This window comes from Pantherophis guttatus, chromosome 4 (assembly GCF_059756535.1).
Source record: "Pantherophis guttatus breed Tessera chromosome 4, ASM5975653v1, whole genome shotgun sequence".
In the NCBI taxonomy this organism is placed as follows: Eukaryota; Metazoa; Chordata; class Lepidosauria; order Squamata; family Colubridae; genus Pantherophis; species Pantherophis guttatus.
In genome coordinates this window covers 1,415,278-1,440,094 of record NC_142066.1, presented here as the reverse complement: position 1 = coordinate 1,440,094, position 24,817 = coordinate 1,415,278, and the positions used below count along the sequence as shown (strand labels likewise).

The window sequence follows — 24,817 nt, the reverse complement described above, 5'->3', positions numbered from 1 at the left end:
AAAGACAGGGGGTCTCGTTTGCACCAGTTTTGACAGGGGAAAAAGGGGGGTCTTGGGGAATTTTTGGGGGGCAGCGGAGGTCATTGCTAATGACCAGGGGTCACTTGGAACTGACCGGCCTGGTAGGGATTGCTCTGGGGTGCGTGGAGAAGATTTGTGGGTGCTTTGGTAAAACTTTAAGACTTGAAGTCCACAAGTCTTAAAAGTTGCCAAGTTTGGAGACTCCTGCTGTAGGATCTCTGGCTTGAGTAGGGGGTTGGACTAGAAGACCTCCAGGGTCCCTCCAAACCCTATTACAGGTAGTCCTCGGCTTACAACCACAAACTCAGCCCAAACTTTCTGTCGGTAAGCGAGATGTTGGTTCAGTGAATTTTGCCGTCTTCCTTGCCGCCGTTGTTAAGTGAATCGCTGTCGCCGTTAAGAGAGTGACATGCTTGTTAAGTGAACCCGGCTTCCCCCCCACGGACTTTGCTGGTCAGAAGGTCGCAAAAGGGGGTCGCGTGACCCCCCCGGCGCCCGTCATAAATGTGAGTCGGTGGCCGAGCGTCCGAACGTAAATCACGGAGAAATGCTGCAAGCGGTCGTAAGTGTGAAAAGCGGTCCCCGAGTCACTTTTTTTTTCACGGCCGTGGTCACTTTGGTCACGAAACGAACCGTTGTAACTCGAGGACTGCCTGCTAAGGCCTCTGCTGACCGCGGTGAAGCTGTGGGGGGGCAGTGGGGGGGCCTGTGGGGCCCGTACTTGGGGAGGGGTCTCTTGGGAGGCTGCTGAAGATGCAGCTAAAATGGGGAGGGGGTCAGCAGGATGGATTTTCAAAATTCAGCCCTGCAGGGGGGAGGGGGGGGAGATCTCTTCCAGCCCCCTTTCCCCCCCTCCCCAAATTGCCCCACCCCCACCCCCTGACCCCAGGAGACCCTCTTTGCCTTCCCCCTATTTTTCCAAGCTTGTTGCCTGGCTGGCTCGCTGACCCCCGCAGCCCCCAGACCCAATTCCCACGAGGGGACCACCCGATCGGTTCCATGCGGGAGCAGCAGCCCGTCGCCATGGCAACCCCAGAACCCCGGTGGCTCCGTTGCTAAGCGACCGGGAGAGGCTGGGATGAATGTAGGAAACGCATCACTGCGGATGATGGGGCGTTTGGGGAGGGGGGGGGGAGGAGAGAAAGAGAGGTGGCTCCGCCTCTTAGGTTTGCGTGTTGGGAGGGGGGGACGGGAAGGGGTGGGGTGAGGACGTCTGCCCCCCCTCCCCCTCCCCAGCCCCCCTCCCCATCATCTTCTTCTTCCTCCTCTCCGAAGCTGGACTCCTTTAAAGCTTAGCGTGGGACTACAATACCCATCGTTCCCCCCTCGGGGAAGGCTGGGATGCCCTTTCAAAGGGCAGTACCCGGCTGTGCCCGTAGCGCAAGGGGTGGGGCGAGGGACGTCTCTGCCTGCCCTCGAAAGGCTGGCGGAGAGGCTCGCCTGCATGATCTCAGGAGGGCCCCCCTCTCCCAAAGGGGGTCTTTGTGGAGCTGATATTGACCCGGCTGAGACCCCCCCCCCGACCCCGGTGTGCCGTTGCACCAACAACGCGACCCCAGCCCTGTCGCATTCCTTGCCCCCCACCGGGCATCCGTTCAGACGTTTCTTCCTACACGTGTACGGGGAAACGGACCCTTCTGGAGAAACACCCCCCCATTGAAAGAAGGTCGTTCACACGAGGACTTTCTCTTCCTTCTCCCCCCCCCATTGAGAAGTGCCAATTCTGTTCTTTCTCCGCGACCCCCCATCCCTCCCGCACGTCTGGACGGCCGCACACGTGTACAAAAGGCCCCGCAGCCTCGGAATCCGGGTTCGGTCCTGATTCGCCTCCCACCCTCCACGACCCTCCCCCTTCAAACACCCTCCCGGCGAGAGGGGGGGTCCAGGCGCTTTGCGGACCCCCCCCCCCGCCCCCAGCACAGCCAACGCCGCTCCCTCCTGCGCTGTCCGGCCGGTCGTGCTGCAATGGGGATGGAGGGGGGGGGGATTTCGGCCTCTCTCGCTGCCCACCCCCCCACTCCGCTCACCATCCCTCTGGGGTACCAACGCAGCCCCCTCCCCACCACCGTCCTCCTTGCAAGGCAACCCCCCTAAGTGTCCAAAGGACCCCCCCAAGTGTCCAAGCAGACCCTCCAACGCCCCCCACCCGCCTGCCACGGATTCCCCCCCCCGCCGCAGCCCCCTCCCCCCCTCCCTCCACGCACACTCGCCCCCTCCCTTCTTGCCGCATCAATTTTTTGGGATCGCCTCCTCCGCCCCCGCCATCCCGCTTCTCCTCCTCCTCCTCCTCCTCCCTCCTCCGCCACCCTCCTTCCGCGCTCCGTCCTTCCACCCGAGGCGCGAGCCCCCCTCCTTTCCTCCCGGCGCCCCCCCATCTCCGTCCCCCCTACCCCCAATGAAGACGAAGGAGCGACTCTCGTCTATGTGCCTGTGCGTGGTAGGTCCGCCTCTTCGATCTTTCGGACCCCTCCCCTCCAAGCCACAGACCCCCCCCCCAACCCAACCCACCCCCATCCCCCCCATCCCCCACCCCCGCTGCCTTTGCCCTTGCGTCTCCCCACCCTCCCCCCCCCAGCCACAGGTGGAGGAAAGCAAAGTGGGGAGGGGTCGCATAGGTCTCCTTTGAATCGACAAAACCCCCTTCCGCCAGGGAAGGATACCCAGAGACCCCCCCCCGGGCAAAATAGCTAACTCAAGAAAGCTCTCTCTAGGTCTGTCTGCGTATCTGGCAGGGGGTGGGTGGGGGAGACAGAATCGGGCCCCAATATTGAGACCCCCACCCCAAATCGCCCCATGCAGCCTGACCAACAGTTTTCAGTCCATCTGCAGAGGCCCCTGGTTTTATTCTTCCAAATAATGAAATAATAACGGAAAGACATAATATTGGGGTGCCCTGAGACACCCCCTCCTCTCTTATTCCTCTCTTATTCCCAGCCACTTGGGGGGGGTCTCCAGCACCCCCAAATACTGCCACATATCTCCCCCATCAGCATCGCTGGGTTTTTTTCATCCCTATTTGGAGATTCCTTCTGTGTAGCCCCCCCCCCATTCCATAAATTTTCACTTCCCCCCCCCCCAATTCTTGCTCTCTGTGGTCACATCCCCTGGAGACCCTCAGCCCACCCACTCCTTGAAGGATATCCCTCTCTGTCTGCCCCCCCCACCCCAATGTAGGAACAGCAGTCCCAAGATTTCAGGAAATTATCTTCCTTTCCCCCTTCAATCCTGGTTAATTGGCAATCTAAACCACCACCGCCCCCATTTCCTTCCCCCTAGATGCTAGCCAGCCCCCCCCCTCTGCAAAGAAAGAGGTCAGTGACTAATCCTGGTTATTCCTTCCCTCCTTCCCCCCCCCAAATGCTCCCCACTTCCTTTGAAATCCCCAGTTGTATTTCTCTCCAAAACGGTGGGGTCCCCGAATTGTAGGACAAGATTAACCAGAATATCCCCTGGTTATTCAATGTTGGTTAGTGCTTTGGCTGTTGTCGGTTTGTGGTTTGATGCGGAGGGGTGGAGGATGGATTCTTCGGCCTCTGTGCGGGTTTTTCTGAGGCTGTCTTAAAAATTGCTGCAGACATCTGCAAATATGTCACTAGACTTCAATGGAGATATATATATATATAAAAATATATATATTTATTTATTTCCGCCTCTGGATGGATGCTGGGTGGGGGAACCGAGATATCTGCTGCACTTCTACTTTTATAATCTGGGGATTATTATTATCAATATTAGACAGAAATGAGTGACTCTTAGCATAGGAGGGCAGAAACGGACCAAGTTTGCTTGGAAATGAGAAATTACAACAATTAATCCGTAGAACGAGTCGCCTCCGGAAGTTGCGAATGCTCCAACATTGGGAAGTTTGGAAAAGAAGAGATTGCACAACCCTTTCTCTGAAATGGGGTTTTTTTAGGGGGTGGGGGTGTCTCCTGCCTGAGCGGGGGGTTGGACTAGAAGACCTCTCAAGGTCCCAATCGACACAACCTTGATTTTTCTGGATCGTACGGGCCTTCAGATAGTCCAGTGATCGCTAACCTTGTTGCCGTCGTGTGCCAAAAGCAGGGGGAACACGGGGGGTGGGGGATGGGGGATCGTGCGCGTGCATGTCCACACCCATAATTCAATGTGCGCCACCCCCCTGTGAATACATGCACGACCCCCGCGACTTTTGGCACGCGATGGCACAGTGGGCCTGGTAGGCCCATTTTTTCGCCCTCCCCAGGCTCCAGGGGCTTTCTTGGCGCCTGGGGAGGATGAAAAACAGGCTTCCCCACTACCCTGAAGGCCCTCTGGAGTGCCGGAAACAGCCTGTTTCCCGAATTCTGGTGGGACCGGAAGGCCCGAAAATCAGCTGCATGCACACCGAAGCTGTGGTAGGGCCAATGCTCGCGTGCGCACCGATATGACTCCGCGTGCCACAGCCATAGGTTCGCCGTCACGGAGCTAGTCTTACCAGCAAGTTTTTTTCTCTTTTTTTGGCGGGGGGTGGGTGGGTTTCAATGCAGTGTTTTCCAACTTTGCAACTTTTAAGACGGGTGGACTTAAAACTCCCAGAATCCTGGAAGCTGGCTGGGGAATTCTGGGAGTTGAAGTCCACAAGCCTTAAAGGCAGAGTATTTAAGGTATTCAGCCGGTTCGGACCGGTTCAGCAGAACCGGTTGTAGAAATCATGGGTGGGCCTGCCTGCCTACTTCGGCTCTACGTCGTCCTATTTAAGCATGTTTTTGAGGCCGGAGCATGTGTGCAAGGCAGGCATGTGCGTGAACCGGGTGGGGGCGTGCAAGGTGAACCGGTAGCGACATAATGTGCAACCCACCGCTGCTTAAAGGTAGCCAAATTCAGAGACCCCAGGAGAAGAGAACAGCAGAGCCCAGAGCTGCATAATGGGTCAGGCAACGAGTCGGCGGGAAATTCATATTTTCAGGCCTGCGGGATTCTATTCACTAAGCTTTACAATAAAGTAGAAACATTGGTAGGCCTCGGCTTACAACAGTCCATTTAGTGACCGTTCAGAGTTACAACATCACGGGGAAAAAAGCGACTTAGGAACCGGTTCTCACACTTACGACCGTTGCCCTCTCCCCGCGATCACAATTCAGACCTTTGGCAACTTGACTCGTATTTATGACGGTTGCTGTGTCCCGGGGTCAGGCGATCCCCTTTTGCGACCTTCGGACCAGCAAAGTCAACGGGGGGAAAAACCAGATTCGCTTAACGATGGTGCGACTAACTTATCAATTGCAAGGATTTAACTTAAACAACGGAGGCGAGAATGGTCGTAAAACGGGGCGAAGCTCATTGAAATGTCTCTCTTAACAACAGAAATGTTGGCCCTCCGTTGTGGTCGTAAGACATGGACCCTAACTAATCTGGTTTAACCCGTGAGGCTGACTAGGAACTAGTTAGTTTCCAGCAATTTAAAATGCTGATTCTCGTCTACAAATCCTTCGCAGCTCAGAGCCTGGATATTTAATGGAATAACCAAGTTGGAAGGGACCTTGGAGGTCTTCTAGTCCAGCCCCGTTCAGGCAGGAAACCGTATACCATTCCCGACAAATGGCCGTCCAGTCTCTTCTTGTGTTGGAGCACCCACAACTTCTGGTGGCAGGGAGTTCCCCTGGTTAATACAGGTAGTCCTCGACTTATGACCACAATCGAGCCCAACATTTCTGTGGCTCCATGAAAAGTTTGCTAAGTGAGTTTTGCCTCTTCTACGACCTTCCTTGCCACAGTTGTTAAATGAATCGCTCCAGTTAGTAACCTGGTTGTTAAGTGAATCTGGCTTCCCCGCTAACTTTGCTTGTCAAAAGGTCGCAAAAGGGGGATCGCGTGACCCCGGGAGCGTTGCGACCGTCATAAATACAAGTCAGTTGCCGAGTGTTTGAATTTTGATCACGTGGCCATCACGGGGATGGCTCCGATGGTCCAAATGTGTGAAAAAAGGGTCCAAAGTCACTTTTTTTCAGGGCCGTCGTAACTTCGAAGGTCACTAAGTAGTTGTAGTTGCTAAGGTTGTGGAACAGCGGCCTAGTGGTTAAGGCGCCATGCTAGAAAACCCGGGAGAGATGGGAAGTGGCTGGGGAGTTCTGAGAGTTGAAGTCCACCATCTTAAAAGTTGCCAACATGGCTTGTGCGATGTTGGTTTAAGCTCATCCACACACATGCTGGCTGAGAAGGATTAAGCTAGGAGGGCTGACTGGGTGATATAACCCCCTTCCTACAAAGTGTGTGTGTGTGTGAGAGAGAGAGAGAGAGACAGACAGAGAGAAAGAGAGAGAAAGAAAGAGCGAGAGAACAGGAGAAAGGGAGAGAAAGAGAGAGAGAAAGAGAGTATGTGTGTGTGAGAGAGAAAGAGAGAGAAAAAGAGAAAGAGAAAGAGAGAGAGAGAAGGGAGAGAAAGAGAGAATATGATTGTGTGAGAGAGAAAGAAAGAAAGAGAAAGAGGGAGAAAAAGGGAGAGAAAAAGAGAATGTGTGTGTGAGAGAGAGAAAGAAAGAAAAAGAGAAAGAAAGAGAGAGAAAGGGAGAAAGAGAAAGAAAAAGGAAGAAAGAAAAAGAGAGTATGTGTGTGTGTGAGAAAGAGAGAAAAAGAGAGAGAGTATGTGTGTGTGTGAGAAAGAGAAAGAAAGAGAGAAAAAGAGGGAAAGAAAGAGAGAGAAAGAGAGAAAGAGAAAGGAAGAAAGAAAAAGAGAGTATGTGTGTGTGTGAGACAGAAAGAGAGAGAGAGAAAGGGAGAGAAAAAGAGAATATGTGTATGTGTGAGAGAAAGAAAGAGAGAGAAAGGGAGAAAGAGAAAAAGAGAAAGGAAGAAAGAAAGAGAGAGTATGTGTGTGAGAGAGAGAGAAAGAGAAAGAAAGATAAAAAGAAAGAGAGAAAGAGAGAGAGAGAGAAAGGGAGAGAGAAAGGGAGAGAGAAAAAAAGAGAAAGAAAGAGAGAGAAAGGGAGAGAAAAAGAGAATATGTGTGTGAGAGAGAAAGAGAGAGAAAAAGAGAGAAAGGGAGAAAGAAAAAGAGAAAGGAAGAAAGAAAAAGAGAGAGTATGTGTGTGTGTGAGAGCGAAAGAAAGAGAAAGAAAGAGAGAAAAAGAGGGAAAGAAAAAGACAGAGAGAAAGAGAATGGAAGAAAGAAAAAGAGAGTATGTGTGTGTGTGAGAGACAGAAAGAGAGAAAGAAAGAAAGAAAGAAAAAGAAAGAAAGAGAAAGAGAAAGGAAGAAAGAGAGAGAGAGTATGTGTGTGTGTGTGTGTGTGAGACAGAAAGAGAGAAAGAAAGAAAGAAAAAGAAAGAGAAAGAGAAAGGAAGAAAGAGAGAGAGAGAGTATGTGTGTGTGTATGTGAGACAGAAAGAGAGAGAGAGAGAGAAAGGGAGAGAAAAAGAGGGAAAGAAAGAGAGAAAGAGAGAGAAAGGAAGAAAGAGAGAGTATGTGTGTGTGAGAGACAGAAAGAGAGAGAAAGAAAGAAAGAGAAAGAAAGAGAAAGAGAAAGGAAGAAAAAAAGAAAGAGAGAGTATGTGTTTGTGAGAGACAGAAAGTGAGAGAAAGAAAGAAAGAGAAAGAAAGAGAAAGAGAAAGGAAGAAAAAAAAGAGAGAGAGAGTATGTGTGTGTGTGTGAGACAGAGAGAAAGAATGAATGTGTGTGTGTGTGTGTTTGTGTGTGTCATAACTGTGAAGTTGTACTTAAAGAGTCGACTCTTCACACAGCCCCAGAGGCGCACGCAGAGGTCTGGCACAAGGAGCTGCAATGGAGACGTTAATTGATTCAGGAGCCGTTTCACTTCGCTGCCCGAGAAACTCGTCTCCCTGTTGCGGCGGGGTTGGGCGCAGCTAGTCCTCGCCTTACGACAGCGATTGAGCCCAAACGTTCTGCCGCTAAGCAAGACAGTTGCGACGTGGGCTTTTGCCCCGTTTTACGACCATTCTGGTCCCTGTGGTCAAGCGAATCCCTGCCCGTCGTTAAGTCAGTCACACGGTCGTTAAGCGAGTCCGGCTTCCCCCGTGGACGTTTGACGGTCAGAAGGTCGGCACACACACACACGGGACGATGCGACCCCGTCGTAAATGTGAGTCGGCGGCCAAGGGTTCGAATTTTGATCCGGTGACCACGCGGAGGCTGCAACAGTCGTAAGAGTGAAAAATGATTTAGGACCACTTCTTTCAGTGCCATTGTACGTTCGAACCGTCACTAAATGAACTGTTGTAAGTTTGAGGACTACCTGATTCTCCCAGCCCCACAAGTTAAATCTTTGGGGTTTAAGAGAATACGAGGAGTCTTCCACTTATTGACATTTATTTAACATCTAAAGTTAGGACTGAAAAAACATGATTTACAACCGGTTCTCAGAAAAGTGACTGGTCCTCGCTCTTATGACCGTTGCTGGGTCTCTGTATATGGGATCAAACGTCACGTATCTACGACATTGGCAGCACTCCAAGATCCCATGATTCCCCTTTTGCGACCTTCCCAGCTGGCCTCCAACCAGGAAAATCAATGGGGGAAGCCAGATTCATTTAATGACCGCCGGATTAACTTTGTGACGGGCAGTGATTCGCTTAATGGCCCTGACCAAAAAAAAAAAGAAAAATCACAGGCGCCATTCGCTGCATTGTTTAGTGATGAGATGGCAGTCGTAAGACGAGGACTAGGGGCCAAGGGCAGTAGGACCGTGGAATTTCCCAGAATTCCCTTGGTTTTGCTTCTCCTTGGAGGAACTCCAGTAAGCTTTTCAAGGCTTTGACTTTTCTGGGGGCAGGAAAAGAAGGAAGAATCCTTAGGGAGCCCGCCCCCTCCGAAGGCATGAGGACTCCAATTCCCAGAATTCCCAGAATTCCCTCTGGGAAGTGGCAGATGGGAGTTTCCCGGCTGGGGAGAATCTACGGTTTGCTCATTAATGCAAAAATCAGGGGCAAAATTGGGCTGAATTTGTAGGAATTTCAGGAATTCAAGATAGAACCACAGAATTTAGGGGACACACATTTAGTCCTCGACTTGCAACGCTTCATTTACTGACGTTAGGACGGCGCTGAAAAAAGTGACTTAGAACCATGTTTCACACTTAATGACCGTTGCGGCAGCCCCCGTGGTCACGGGATTAAAATCCAGATGCTTGACAGGTGACTCATATTTATGACCGTCGCAGTGTCCCGCTGGGGTCATGCAATCCCTTTTGTCGGCCTCCTGGATTGATGAGGAAGTCCGATTCACTTAGCAACTGCGTTCCTCACTTAACGACTGCAGTCTTTCCTTTAACCACCGTGGGGGAGCTGCGTGCAACGAAATTTCGTTTTAATGTGTGCCGATTGGTGTACATTCAAAGCGACACTAAAGTTATTCTAAGTTCAAGGAATGGAGCAAAGCTCGCTTAACCGCCGTCTCGCTTAGCGAGAGAAATCTGGGCCCGTTATAAGTCGAGGACTACCTCTTGTGTAGTTGCTTGGGGAGCGATAATGAGTTGCAAAAGGAGATGGCCTCTTCTTAACCTCAGCTGCTTGAGAGATGGGTGGACTTCAACTCCCAGAATCCCCCAGCCAGTTTGACATGCTTATCATGGGTGGACTTCAACTCCCAGAATCCCCCAGCCAGCTTGAGATACTTAAAATGGGTGGACTTCAACTCCCAGAATCCCCCAGCCAACTTGAGATGCTTATGATGGGTGGACTTCAACTCCCAGAATCCCCCAGCTAGCCTGAGATGCTTAAGATGGGTGGACTTCAACTCCCAGAATCCCCCAGCCAGTTTGACATGCTTATCATGGGTGGACTTCAACTCCCAGAATCCTCCAGCCAGCTTGAGATACTTAAAATGGGTGGACTTCAACTCCCAGAATCCCCCAGCCAGGATGGGGAATGGGTACGGCTGTTCTGTTTCCAAGCATTGAGCTTTGCCGGGCACAGTCGGCTAAACTCCAAGAATGGATTTCATGCAGATTACATTTATTTATCAGATATTCCCAAATCAATAACTCCCAGTCAATGAAGAGATTCTTCAGATGGCTCATAATCTGTCCCAGTTGCATTGTGGGAAAAAAAAAGAAGAGGTAGATTTACTCCCATGATGAGAAAAAGCATGGCTGCTCCTGCTCGGTTGGAATTCGTAATGGGTGGGCTTTGTCCTGCAGTTTGCCCCCAGTGACCAATCAGAAACACAGATAGTGACCATGTGACATAGAACTACATTTCCCAGAGAGCAATCCTACATTTCTCAAAAGGCAATCTCTTAAAGGGACGGTTCTTCAATCCTAAACTAACTATATATACCCTCTAACCAGCACGCTCCTCGCCTGGAATTATAAATTTCCACTATTAACTAAAGTAAACAGAGACATAGCATCAAACGATGCAACAATGAGGTAGACACAATGACATGCATAGCTTGAGGTTCAAACTTCGAGTTCGGTTTTCCGTAGCAGCAATACCAGGTTGGTGATTGGCCCGGCGTAGAGCTTCTTGGCGAACGTCTGTGGGTCACGGCATGCCTCTTGTGGTTTTGCGATCTGAACTTCAACTTGGCGAATTAGTCCATCGGAGCTGGGTAAGACTTGGTGCATAAGCCGCAAGGGCCATGAGTTCCGACGCGCGTCTTAACAAGACAAGGTCTCCTCCTTCTAGGTTAGAATCTTTGATCTTCCATTTGCGGCGATCCTGTAGGGTAGTCGGATTCTCAGGATCCGAGGAAACTGGAACCAAAGGTTGAGCGTTGATGATAACTGCCATGAGGGTGGTGTTGTGGCTCCGTTACCTGAGCCTGTGTCATCGGCAGGAGAGGACTCCGAGAGTGAAGGAGAGGAGTTGGCAAGACCTCCCTCTCCAGGACCCTCCTCTCTGGCAATGCCTTCGGTGTCCGCCGAAGGGCAAGAGATAGGGTCGGGGCCCAGCACGTCCACGCAGCCACAGGTGGACAGTGATGAGGGTAATGAGTCTTGGCTGGATCCACGCCAGTGTCGCAGAGATAAATGCACGCAACAGAAGAAAAGGCGTGCCCGAGATAAGGCTGAGTCACTGGACCACACCCCACAGGGTATAAAAGGGAGCGTGGTGGCCAGTCAAACCTTGTGACGAACAAAGCTGAAAGCTTCCACGCCATTCTGCATTGCCGGACTTTTGCTATAGATTTTGCTGGATTATCTTTGGACTTGATTGACTCTGTAATTATTGAGCTGTTTCTTTTGATGTACCAGAATCGGGGAGAAGTTATCTCTCCTCTTCGTGAGTAATAAACTCTTGGCAGCCACTAGGTTGTTGCCAAGTTCCGTTATCATAAGGAAAAGGATTTTGCCGGCTGGTTTGGTCTTTAACTCTTGAACGTCTGTTGGTGTGTGTGCATGTGGGACAGGGACAGAACAGGTGGTGAGGATCTTGTGCGTCAGCACGGGTGTCTTTGTCAACGTGGAATCTAGGATTTTGTGAGTTACGCCGATCATACGTTCCCATGCTCCTCCCATATGGGATGCATGGGGAGGATTAAATGTCCATACACAGTTATGGGTCTTTAGGTAGTCATCAATTATTGGATCGAGGTGAGTGCCCTCATCGATCTGTAGTTCCTTGCAGGCGCCTACAAAGTTCTTTCCGCGGTCAGGACTTGACTGGGCCTCTGTAGACTTGAACCTTCTTAGAGCATTGATACAGCAGGAGGTGTCCATGGATTCGATGACTTCAATGTGAACAGCTCGAATGTTAAGACATGTGAAAAGAACGGCCCAAAGTTTGCTGTTACCTGGATCGCCTCTGGTCCGGCCGGCAGTCATGGACCAAGCAAGGGCCAAAGACGTCTAGACTTACATTGGTGAATGGCGGTCCAGGACTAAGACGCTCGGGTGGCAGGTCAGCCATCAGCTGGTGTTCTGTCGCACCCCGTTGTTTGCGACAATGCAGGCACCTGTGCAAGATGGTAGCGATGAGTCTCTTGGCTCCCACGATTCAGAGTCCGGCAGCCCTGATGGCCCCTTCTGTGAAGTGCCGGCCTTGATGGTGGACGGTTTCGTGGTGGTGTTGGACCAGTAGGTTCGTCACATGTTGACGAGTGGAAAGGATGGCAGGATGCTTGATATTTGGGGCTATTTTAGCCTTGTCTAGACGCCCACCCTACTCGAAGTAAGTCATGGCTATCAAGGAACGGGTTTAGCCTCAGAAGTGGGCTAGACTTCAGAATAGGCTTCCCAGCTTTTAAACGCTCGAACACTACGGGGTGTGCGTCTTGTTGCACACTTCGTAGTATTCCTCTCTGTGCTTGGAGATAGCTATCTGGGGAACTTGTCTCGCGATGCAGGAAACGGACGATCACTGCTACGCCCAATACGAGAGGTCTCCATCTGGAGAAGCATACGAAGTGAGCCGGTTCTAGGGGATGGTTAAGGGGCCGTTTTTCTGTCTCCTTGATCCTTGTCGACAAACAGGTGGCCTGGACGGTCGTATTCTTGTCCTCTCTGAGCGATTTGCTGGGTACCTGAGGTCGATCGTCGTCGTCTTGATCTGGGGCCAGAAGCTTGTACTGTTCTGGTCTCACTGACATCAGGCTGTCCGGGCGAGCCAAGAACTCAGGACCTTTTAGCCAAGTCAATGCAGGAATAGACCGTGTAGCATGGACCACTGGGTTCTGGTCCGTTGGTCCATTCCGCCACTGGTCAGGACTTGAAGATCTTCTGATCCTTTCTACTCTATTGCTCACATAGACGTAGAAGCGTCCGCTTTGGTTGTGAATGTAGCCCAACACCACCTTGCTGTCCGTATTGAAGGTGGTGGGTTGTAGCTCAAGGTCCATCGTTTTCATTATTAGGTCTGCGAGTGCCACAGCCAGTACGGCACCACAGAGTTCCAACCTCGGTATGGTGTGACCTTGTTGTGGTGCTAGTTTCGCCTTTCCCATGACGAAGCCGACGTGAATGTCACTCTCCCTGCCGTAGACCCTGATGTATCCCACGGCTGCTATTGCCGTCGTTGACACATCTGAGAAGACATGCAATTCTTTCTTCGATGCGGTGGTGGATGAGATGGGAACATACGTGCGCTATACATGGACACTTTGGAGATAACTCAAGGAGGCAACTATGTCTCCCAGTCTTGCTTCTGTTCTGGCGGAAACAGCTCGTCCCAATCTTTAGTGCTTTGGGCGTATGCAGAAGGAGCTTCCCTTGGATCGTTACGGGCACAGCAAACCCTAGAGGGTCGAACAGGCTGTTCACTGTTGATAGAACTCCTCTCCTTGTGAAGATGGTCTTCTGGGCTGGGGCTCTAAAGATAAATATGTCCTTCAAGTCCCAACATAGACTGAGACTGCGTTGGATAAGAGGAGTATTGGTGCCAAAATTGAGGTCCTGTAGTTCCTTGGCGTAGTCTTCAGGACTGAAGGCTTCTACCACTTCTTCACTGTTGGATGTGATCTTGTGGAGCCTGAGGTTGGCGCCCGCTAGCATCTGGCATGTTTTTTTTTAATAAGTCTAAGGCTTCTGCTGGGGTGGGTACAGATTTCAGGCCGTCATCAACGTCGAAGTCCCGTTCCACGAAACGTCTGGCATCTGCACCGTATTTGGCTTCGCCCACGCAAGCTGTGTGTTGCAGGCCATAGTCGGCGATAGCAGGGGAAGAACTATTCCCAAAAGATGGGCACTCGCATTCTGTATTCTGTGATCTGTTGGTTGTGCTGTTTGTCACTGAACCACAGGAAACGTAGGTAGTTGCGATGATCTTCCCAGACGAGGAACGAGTAAAACATCTGCTGGGTGTCGGTCACAACAGCTGTGGCTTCCTTTCTGAAGCGGATGAGCACGCCTGTTGGTGAAGTCAGGCCCTCTGAGAAGGACTTTGTTCAGAGAGAGGACTTTGGAACTGCATGCTGGCATCGAAGACTACTCGTATCTGACATGTTTTTGGTGGATGGTACACTCCGAAGAGTTCACCACCATTGTCCATGGGGTCACAAAGGGTCGGACACGACTTTGTAACTAACAACAACAACAAACACTCCGAAGAATGGCAGGTACCAGCATTCATCTTTTCTCAGGGTTGGGGCAAGCTTGGCGTGTCCGTTCTAGACCATTGTTGTGGCTCCGTTGCCTGAGCCTGGGCTATTGACAGATGCAGACTCTGAGAGTGAGGGAGAGGAGTTGGCAAGGCCTCCCTCTCCAGGACCCTCCTCTCTGGCAATGCCTCCAGAGGACACCGAAGGCCAAGAGATAGGCCCAGAGCCAAGAACGTCCCCGCAGCCACAGGTGGACAGCGACGAAGGAGATAAGTGCTGGCTGGATCCTCAGCAGCGGCGCAGGGAGAAGCGTGCGCAGCAGAGGGGAAGGCGTGCCAGAGATAGTTGAGTCACTGGACCACACCACAGGGTATAAATGTGGGTGTGGTGGCCGGTTCAGTTTGTGACGAGCAAAAACTGGAAATAATCCATGATCTCTGCATTACTGGACTTCTGCCTGCCTTGTCGGACTGCATTTGGACTAATCCTTGTATTGCTGAAACTTTGCCTGCTTTATCGGAATGCTTGCAGTCTAATCTTTGTTTTGTGTGAGTAAAGTCTGAATTGGCAGCTAGCCACTGGGTTGCTGCCAGCTTTATCTTCAAAGACTTTGTCGTGTGGCTTATTAACTCCGGGCTGTCTGTGGGGGTGCGTGTGTGGGACGGGGACAGAACAACCATCTTGTCCATGAATTCCACCAGATGAGTTTTCATCTCGGGCTTCCTATTCAGGCTCCTCCTCGGTCCAATGAGGCGGGAGAGAGTTTGCTCATAGTTGTTCGGCAGGCGCTGCCTGGGAATGCGAAAGGGTAGTGGGGCTGCCCAGCTCCCGATGGCATCTTGTTGAAGTTATTCCTTATTTATGAGCTGCAGAAATTCTTTGTCTTCTATCCACAAGGCCAAGTCGTTGTCGTCTTTGCTGGTCTGGAACCCTGTCGCTCCTAAAAACAGGGTTGTTTGTTGAAGTCGTGAAATGTTCCTGGCATGGTTTCAAGCGGGATGCTCTCCATTACTGAGAATGGAAGTCGCGAAGACATTCACCTGGGTTGGGAGTCTACAGGCGGTTGACACAAACCGTCCCTAAGATGACCCATCCGAATGCTGTCTTGAGGGCAAATGCAGAGCCTGCTGGATCTTTGACCACTGCCTGGTGAAGGAAAGCACTGGGGGCATCCACTCCCAACATGAGCAGGATTTCGGCTTCAGGATCTAGAGCATGAAAGTGATTAGCCATGTGCCTCAGGTGGGGTATGGTGCTTGCTACCTCCGACGTTGGAATCTGACTGCGATTATCTGGCAAGGTGTCCCATTCTAGCAATGCTGGTGTCAGCACTCCAAACTACATTCGTTCCAGTGCTGACATAAGGAGGAGAAGAGGGGGCAGCTGGCAAGAGGACGCTTGACTTTTCACCTACTTATTTTCCCTGAAGATAATATCCCCTAGGAGATGGGATGGGAGGGGGGACATTCCTGGGAGCTGAAGTAGTAGATATAGGGAGAGTGATTTGGAAGATGGCCAATGAGACGCAGAGAATTGGGGAACGGAAAGGGAAGGTTTGGGGTCAGGAAGTCAGTGTTGGCTACGACGAGTCGGGGACAGATTGTCGTGCTTAATAAATGAAAGATTTCATCAAAGACTATTAGTTTGGAAATGCAATTTATTTGAGACGACACTGAAACCTGACAGCCAGCATTTGGAACCGTGCACTCCCATCTAATGGTTCTATCCAGAATCCAGTGACTTTCGTCCCTGCCGTGTGCTGGCGCCCGGTGCACGTTGATATCATGAAGTGCGTTTCCTCACTTTGGACGTCAAAAGAGGTCGAAGAATGCTGACCTGGCTAACGATTGATTGCTTTGCGTGCCCACTATTACATGCATCTTCACAGCTTCTACGGGGCGTCCTTCGGGGTAGACTTTAGCTCAGCTGATCCGGTGGCAAGAGCGACGGGATGGTGAGTCACCACAGACTGACACGCGAGGTTCGCTGAGACTGATATCCGGGAAGTCGTTGATACGATCTAAAAGCGAGGATTCCGTCAATGTAGATGCGCCATACCGTTGATCAAGCAGATCCCAAGATCGGCTAAGAGCGGTGACTGGGTTACCTAGTTGGGCTGAGTAGATGTCTCTTACTACTTCTGCAGATGCTGGTCCTAGCCATGCAATCATCTGTTTGAGCTCTTCAGCTGGCCGCTACCCTCCATCATTAATGGTGTTGCTAAAGAGATGCTTCCACAGTAAATACTCTCTGCCCGGTTTGTCGGAGAATTTGTGCACACCACTAGATGCCAAATCCCGCCAGGGTAACTGTTCTCTTTTTCTTCTCCTGGATGTTGGAGGATCCGTTGTGGCTGCACAGGAACTGTAGTCAGGGGAAGGCGGTACGACGTACCCTATGGAGTTGACAGCAGCAGTACCAGGGGCTTCCCCGTGGGTCCCGGCAAGCATAGCCCTCAGGAGTAGGGGTGTGTGCCAAAGACGGCTGGTAGTTTTCTGCAGAGTACATCGTGACAAGGTCAATTTTCCATGACACGGACGGAGGTTGTTCTCCTCGCTGCCAGGCAGGTGGATCGATGTCCGTGCTCGAGTAGCCTTGAATGCCTGGCAGGAATTCCCTTGCCTTTACATTGAGCTTGGGAATTGCGGCTTCTTGTGTGCCTACCTGCTGAGAAGCCTTCGCTGTTGCCGATAGGCTAATCTGATTCTTTTTAGACGAGCGAGAGGAGGCCACATGCGACCGCTGGGATGGCGCATGTGAACGATGGGTCGCTTCGGACTCAGCCTTCTCGCTCAGTGTGTCCTCCGCCTGAAGATCTGTTTGGGGAAAGTCCTCCTTGCCTTGAAAGAACTTGCTTTGAAAGAGCGCCTCACAATCTTTGTTTATCCTCTTGAGGTGTCGTATGTCCTCTTTGAGCCCTGGGCCTATTAACTGCGGCTGGATGCAGGTGTTGTGGCTCTGTTACCTGAGCCTGTGTCATCAGCAGGAGAGGAGTCCGAGAGTGAAGGAGAGGAGTTGGCAAGGCCTCCCTCTCCAAGACCCTCCTCTCTGGCAATGCCTTCGGTGTCCGCCGAAGGGCAAGAGATAGGGCCGGGGCCAAGCACATCCACGCAGCCACAGGTGGACAGTGATGAGGGTAATGAGTCTTGGCTGGATCCACGCCAACGTCGCAGAGATAAGTGCACGCAACGGAAGAAAAGGCGTGCCAGAGATTAGGCTGAGTCACTGGACCACACCCCACAGGGTATAAAAGGGGGTGAGGTGGCCATTCAGACTCTGTGACGGACAAAACTAACTACTATCGAGTCACATTGCATCTTTGGAAACAACATTATCGGCCTTGGATTTATTTTACAAACTGGACAATTCTTGACTGTGGGTATTTTGTTTATTGAGTAAAGTTCTTGGCAAGCAGCTACTGGGTTGCTGCCAAGCGTCTTATCGGAAGAATTGGTTGTCTGCCAGTTTATTTAACCCCCGACTATCTGTTTGTGTGCGTGTGTGAGACGGGGACAGAACAGCAGGTGAGGTTGTGCTCACAATCTTTCCCTGTTATGTACAGCCCCTCCATCCTTTCCTCCACTGAGCGGATGAGTTCAGGGGAGAGCTCCTCTTTGGGCGTGTTGCGGAGACGCAGCAATGTCTCCCAGGATCGATCATGGGCACATTCATATGTGTCCCAATCTTCCCACAGGCTGGACTGCGTGACTTCAGTAATCTTTCTTTGTTGCCACAAGCCATAAGGTTTCCGAGATGTTTCTGCCTTTTCTGGATTTTGGACAGCGGGTTCTCCATTTGTGTCAAGGTTAGTTGGGAGGGGCAGCTCTTCTGGCACGTTTAGAGGCCTCTGCCATGACTACGGAAGACTCGGGGAATTTTCTGGACACTTGAAGAGACGGCAGTGCAATTTACTCTTCGACCACTAGGGTGCATTGCATGCGCTAGGATTGGCAACGGGAATTATCTGGACACTTGAAGAGACGGCAGTGCAATTCACTCTTCGACCACTAGGGTGCGCTGCATGCGCTAGGATTGGCCAAGGGAATTTTCTGGACACTTGAAGAGACGGCAGTGCAATTTACTCTTTGACCACTAGGGTGCGGTGCATGCTGGTAGCTTGAATACAGGACTGTCGTTTGCAGCTTGGCCGCCAGAGGGCGTACCACCGTGGAGTAATGTTGGAGCAAGTAATCTTTGGCTTCTCCCTTTGTTGAGGATTGCAGTGCTGATGTCCGATTCTGGGGTCCCTTAAGGGCTTTCCCCCGAGATTGGACAGTGGATGCCTTGCAACTCTAAATAGAACAGAACAGAACAGAATTCTTTATTTATTGGCCAAGTGCGATGGGACACACAAGGAATTTGTCTTTGGTGCAGACGCTCTCGGTGTACATAAAAAGACAAGATACGTTCCTCAAGAATCATAAGGTACAACACTTAATGATAGTCATAGTTTACAAATAAGCAATCAGGAAACAATATTAATATAAATCGTAAGGATACCAGCAACAAAATTACAGTCTTAACAGTCCTAAGTGGAAGCAGATGGGTGGTGGGAACGATGAGAAGATTAATAGTAGTGCAGACTTAGTGAATAGTTTTGACAGTGTGGAGGGAATTATTTGTTTAGCAGAGTGATGGCGTTTGGGGGGGGGGGAACTGTCCTTGTGTCTTGTTGTTCTGTTGTGCAACGCTCTATGGCACCAAAGGGGAATTTGCTTTCCTAGTTCCTTTTAAGCAAGAGTCAGCTGGATAGTAACTTTTAGTTAAAAGGCAGGTTGGGTGTACTTAAGGTTTCATGGGGTGGGGGGGGGCTAGCCTTTCAAACGCAGAGTGAGCTGACCCCAGGAAAGCTGGTTTTCTTAGGCAAATTCTGGGGCTTCTCTTTCCCATTCGGTGCCAGGGCAAATTCCCTTAGATAAAGTCCCATCTTGCGTTTGCAAAGCTGAGGATGCCAACACAGCTGTTTTCCCAGCTGAAAATGGGATTTTTTTCCTTATTTGTTCATGCAGGTTTCATGCAGGTGGCATTTATTTATCAGGTATTCTCAAGTCAATAACTCACAGTCCATGAAGAGCTTCTTCCGACGGCTCATAATCTGTCCCAGTTGCATTGTGGAAAAAAAAAAGATAAGAAAAGAGAGGTAGATTTTTACCCCCACGTGCAGCTCCTCCTCGGCTGGGATTCGTAATGGAAGGGCTTTGTTCTACCAGGTAGGCTGTTTGCCCCCAGTGACCAATCGGAAACACAGAGAGTGACCAAGTGACATAGAACTACATTTCCCAGAGAGCAATCCTGCATTTCTCAAAAGGCAATCTCTTAAAGGGGCAGTTCTTCATTCCTAAACTAACTATGCCAGGAGTCAGCAACCTGCGGCTCTGGAGCCACATGCGGCTCTTTGGGCCCTCTGCTGTGGCTCCCTGTCAGGGGATCCCACCACTGGCGGGCCCCTCGCCTCGCCCTCCCCTCCCAGCCACGCCTGAGAAGGTAAGGGTGACGGTGGGGGGATGGAGAAGCGGCCAGGGCAGAGACAGGGAGATACAGAGAGAGAGGGGGAGAGAGAGAGAGACAGACATAAGGAGATACAGGGAGAGAGGGAGAGAGAGAGAGAGACAGAGAGATACAAAGAGAGAGAGAGAGAGAGAGAGAGAGAGATAAAGAGATACAGGGAGAGAGGGAGAGAGAGAGAGAGACAGAGAGATACAAAGAGAGAGAGAGAGAGAGAGAGAGAGAGATAAAGAGATACAGGGAGAGAGGCAGAGAGAGAGAGAGACAGAGAGATACAAAGAGAGAGGGAGAGAGAGACATAAAGAGATACAGAGAGAGAGGGAGAGAGAGAGACATAGAGAGATACAAAGAGAGAGGGAGAGAGAGACATAGAGAGATACAAAGAGAGAGGGAGAGAGAGACATAGAGAGATACAAAGAGAGAGGGAGAGAGAGAGACATAGAGAGATACAAAGAGAGAGGGAGAGAGAGACATAGAGAGATACAAAGAGAGAGGGAGAGAGAGACATAGAGAGATACAAAGAGAGAGGGAGAGAGAGACATAGAGAGATACAAAGAGAGAGGGAGAGAGAGAGACATAGAGAGATACAAAGAGAGAGGGAGAGAGAGACATAGAGAGATACAAAGAGAGAGGGAGAGAGAGAGACATAGAGAGATACAAAGAGAGAGGGAGAGAGAGACATAGAGAGATACAAAGAGAGAGGGAGAGAGAGAGACATAGAGAGATACAAAGAGAGGGAGAGAGAGAGACATAAAGAGATACAGAGAGAGAGGGAGAGAGAGAGACATAGAGAGATACAAAGAGAGGGAGAGAGAGAGACATAAAGAGATACAAAGAGAGAGGGAGAGAGAGAGACATAGAGAGATACAAAGAGAGAGGGAGAGAGAGACATAGAGAGATACAGAGAGAGAGAGAGAGAGAGACATAGAGAGATACAGAGAGAGAGAGAGAGAGACATAGAGAGATACAAAGAGAGAGAGAGAGAGAAACAAAGAGATACAGGGAGAGAGAGAGACATAGAGAGATACAAAGAGAGAGAGAGACAGAGAGAGAGAGAGGGAGACATAGAGAGAGAGAGACATAGAGAGATACACAGAGAGAGAGAGACAGAGAGATACAGAAAGAGAGAAAGAGAGGGAGGGAGGAGAGAGAGATGTCAAAAGGATTTTGTGGTTCCTGGTGTTTTTTAACAACTGGTTCTCTGCCCTAATGACCGGCTGGGTAGGCGTGGCTTGGGGGGGTGTCATGTGACCAGTGGAAGTGAGTGACATCGAGTTGGCCACACCCACCCAGGTTTTGTGGCTCCCGGTGTTTTCTTTTCTGTGGGAAACGGGTCCAAATGGCTCTTTTGAGTGCTTAAGGTTGCAGACTCCTGAACTATATCCTCTAACCAGCACAACCATGTTTCACACTTAATGACCGTTGTGGGATTCCCCCCCCCCGCAATGGTCACGGGATCAAAATCCAGACGCTTGACACGTGACTCATATCTATGACCGTCGCAGTGTCCCGCTGGGGTCATGCAATCCCCTTTTTTGCGACCCTCTGACCAGCCGGGTCGACGAGGAAACCAAGATTCACTTAACAACTGCGTTCCTCACTTAACGACTGCACTCTTTCCTTTAACCACCGTGGGGGAGCTGCGTGCAACGAAATTTCGTTTTAATGTATGCCGATTGGTGTACGTTCAAAGCGACACTGAAGTTATTCTAAGTTCAAGGAATGGAGCAAAGCTCGCTTAACCGCCGTCTCGCTTAGCGAGAGAAATCTGGGCCCGTTATAAGTTGAGGACTACCTCTTGTGTAGTTGCTTGGGGAGCGATAATGAGTTGCAAAAGGATATGGCCTCTTCTTAACCTCAGCTGCTTGAGAGATGGGTGGACTTCAATTCCCAGAATCCCCCAGCCAGCTTGACATGCTTGAGGGTGGACTTCAACTCCCAGAATCCCCCAGTCAGGATGGGGAATGGGTATGGCTGTCTTTTGTGATCCACTTTTGGATGCAGAGAGATTAGGGTGCCATTCTGGGGGTGTTGAGCTTTCCTCGCTGGGGCAGGAAGGTGGGGCCGTTTCCTGTCCCCCCATCCAGAGAAGGCGGGTGGGGGGAGAACCTGTGATTAAACCAGGGATTAATCAGCTTGGGATAACGCAAGCAAATCTGGGCTGTTGGCCAACGTGGCTTGAACAGGGGGGGGAGGGGGGAGAGAGGGGGGGATTGAAACGAAGGATGAAAGTTGCTTATCTTCTGCCATGTTTAGCATCGGACGGGGGTTGGGGGGGAGAGCTCAGTTCAGATCCCCTGAAATCCCCCCCCCTCCAAATGCTTTAACAGGGTCGATGGATCCTTGGTGCTCTCTGAGCTTGGTGGTTTCCTTGCAGAAGTCTCATGACCCAGCTAGGGAACAACATCAGTGCTGGAAAGGGGGAGAGGTTTGTAGAGTGTGAGCAGGAGGAGGAGGAGGAGGAGGAGGAGGAGGAGGAGGAGGAGGACGGTGGGGTCCTTGATATATATATACACACACCCCAATGAAATGCGGTGCTGGGTATTTTATTTATTTTTTTTTATCCATTAGACTTTCACACCCTTGGAAATGACTGGCGTTGTGTACAGAAAATTCAAATAAGTAGAAAAAAGGAAAGACAAAACAAACACACTCGTTTTTAGAAGGTGCAAGAACTGTGCAAAAGCACACCCCATTCTTAGGGGTCCTCTGCAGACCCCCACACACACACAAAAAAAATCACACGAGAGGGTGGCACGCTTTTCAGAATGGAGGAAGTCCTCAACGTACGACCACAACTGAGCTCCAAATTTCCCTCGCTAAGCGAGACGGTTGTTAAGTGAGTTTTGCCTCACTGTACGATCGTTCTCGCCACGGTGATTCACTGAATCACTTTTGTCGTTAAATGAGTAATCGCGGTTATTAAGTGAATCTGGTTTCCCCATTGACGTTGTTTGTCAGACGGTCGCAAAAGGGGATCACGTGATCCCGGGGCAATGCAACCGTCTTATCTATCAGTCAGTAGCCAAGCGTCTGAATTTTGTCTGAAGTGGCGTAGGATTTCCTGCCTAAGCAGGGGGCTGGACTAGAAGACCTCCAAGGTCCCTTCCAACTCTATTCTATTCTATTCTATTCTATTCTATTCTATTCTATTCTATTCTATTCTATTCTATTCTATTCTATTCCATTCCATTCCATTCCATTCCATGTCCCCAAAATGAGGCTCAGCTCACCTGACAAATGTCTCACTTACCAACCGAAATTTTTGGAGGGGAGGGAAGGGGATGGGGGCTCAATTGTGGTCGTAAGTCGAGGATGACCTCATAGGTTCTCTGCCAGAAAGGAACGAAGGCGGAATTAAAAAAAAAATTAAATCAATCAATGAAAAATAAATTGCTTGCAAGGAAAATGCGTATGTGTGCATGGGGAGGGGAGAGGAAGCTTCCCGGGCCACCCCCAAAAACACATCCTGAGTTGAGAGAAGGACCCCAAAGAGAACCTCCAGCTGCAGGAGCAGCCTATCTCTAAATCCCATGCTTGTACTCTTTCCCAAGGGCTTGGAAAGTGTGTTAGGCGGACACAGCATTACTGTCGTCTCCCCCGCCCGATCCTTTCTCTTTGCCTAGTGGGGGGGGGTTAGCGGTCATTGGTGGGGAGGGGAAGCTTCCCGGGACACCCCCAAAACAAGTCCTGACTTGAGAGAAGGACCCCAAAGAGAACTATCTCTAAATCCCATGGTTGTTCTATTTCTTCTTGGAAAGTGTGTTTGTTTGTTTGTTTGTTTGTTTGTTTGTTTGTTTGTTTGATTGTTTATTTATTTATTTATTTATTTATTTATTTATTTATTAGTTCAATTTATATGCCGCCCTTCTTCGGAGACTCAGGGCGGCTTACAATGCCCTTATAGCAATAGCCTTCATACTTTTTGTACATACCTGCTTAGTAGGGCTTTTGGCCCCCTCCTAAGCGGTGTTTCTACAAAGTCAGCTTATTGCCTCCCACAATCCGGGTCCTCAATTTACCTACCTCGGAAGGATGGAAGGCTGAATGAACCCTCAAGCCTGGTGAGATTCGAACTCGCACTAATTGCAGGCAGCTGGCAGCTAAGTGCTACTTTAACAGCACTTTAGTCCGCTGCACCACCAAGGCTCTTTTGGAGGGGAGTCGGGCGGGCACAATACTCATTCCCCCCCACAGGGCCCTTTTTGCCTAGTGGGAGGGGGGGTAGCGGTCATGGAAGGGGGGCAGGGGAAGCTTCCTGGGCCAACCCCAAAAACAGGAGTGAGAAGGACCCAAAGAGAGCCTCCAGCTGCAGGAGCAGCCTATCCATCCCATGCTTGTTCTCTTTCTCAAGGACTTTCTGCTTGGAAAGTGTGTTGTGGGGTGGAGGGAAACGGGTGGGCACAGCACTACGACCCCCGCCACTCCATCCCCCCGGGGCCCGATCCTTTCTCTTTGCCTAGTGGGGGGGGCAGCGGTCAAGGGAGGGGAGGGAGGGAGGAGACTGGAGTTGGCCAGCTGCCAGCTGTGTGTGTGTGTGTGTGTGTGGGGCGCAAGGGCAGCAGCTGGAGCGGGCGGCGGAGCAGAGGCGCCGGGAGGCGGTGGGGCAGCGGATGAGCCCCCCGAGGGCCGGCCGAGCGATGGGGCTGACCCGGGTCTCCGCTGCCTTCCGACGGCCGAGCTGCTGCTCGCCAGTGCTGTGCCAGTGCAAGGTCAGCTGCAGCCACCGGACAATCTCGCTCGTCTTCGGCTGCAAGGTAGGGCCGATTTGGGTCGGGGGGCCCTGAACGGCAGGGGTCATTCAAGGTCTTGCGGGGGTCCCGGGGGGCTTCTTTGTCCGGGTCTCCGAGCAGGGAGGGCGGTGAGCTGGGAGGGGGGGCGGACAACAGGCGGGGGGTGGTGGTCGAAGGAGGGTCTCTCCCCCTTTTTCCCCACCCTAAAGTGCCCGGCAAGGACCCCCGACTCTTTCCACCCACCCACCCCTCTTTCCATGGGGGGGGTGAAGGGGAAGAATGAGTGGGGGGCTACTGGAAGAGGGGGAACCCCCCCAAAGGACGTGAAAGACCCCCTCCGCCGAGGTTAGCTTGATGGCACTTTCGGGGGACCCCCACCCCACCCCACTCCGCAGATCAAAGGGCCGAGAGGGGAGGGAGACCCTCGTGCTTGGTGTGTGTGTCGAATCAGGGAGGGGATGATGGGTATTGGAGTCCAAGGCAGTGGGGGTGGGGGGGGAGAGGGAGGGAAGGGGGTCAGCCCAGGGTTCAGGGCGAGGGCTGTCCCGGCGCCCCACCGCGCCCCACGGCTTATCCAGCTGCTGTCCTTGGTGCTGAATTAAGAGGC

The 24,817-nt window shown here is 51.2% G+C and overlaps 1 protein-coding gene across 4 annotated transcripts in view; it reads left to right on the top strand.

Moving 5' to 3' along the window:
• DLG4 (discs large MAGUK scaffold protein 4) overlaps positions 1-24,817 on the top strand; it is a 110,171-nt gene that overhangs the window by 23,649 nt on the left and 61,705 nt on the right. The window contains exon 1 of one of the 4 annotated variants that reach the window (XM_060684723.2): positions 2,384-2,458. The exons of the other annotated variants lie outside the window; for them this stretch is intronic. Within the exon in view, the coding sequence (XP_060540706.2) occupies positions 2,417-2,458 (42 nt within the window). The 5' untranslated portion in view covers positions 2,384-2,416. Of the gene's footprint in view, positions 1-2,383; positions 2,459-24,817 lie in introns of those variants that run through there. 4 annotated transcript variants of the gene reach the window in all.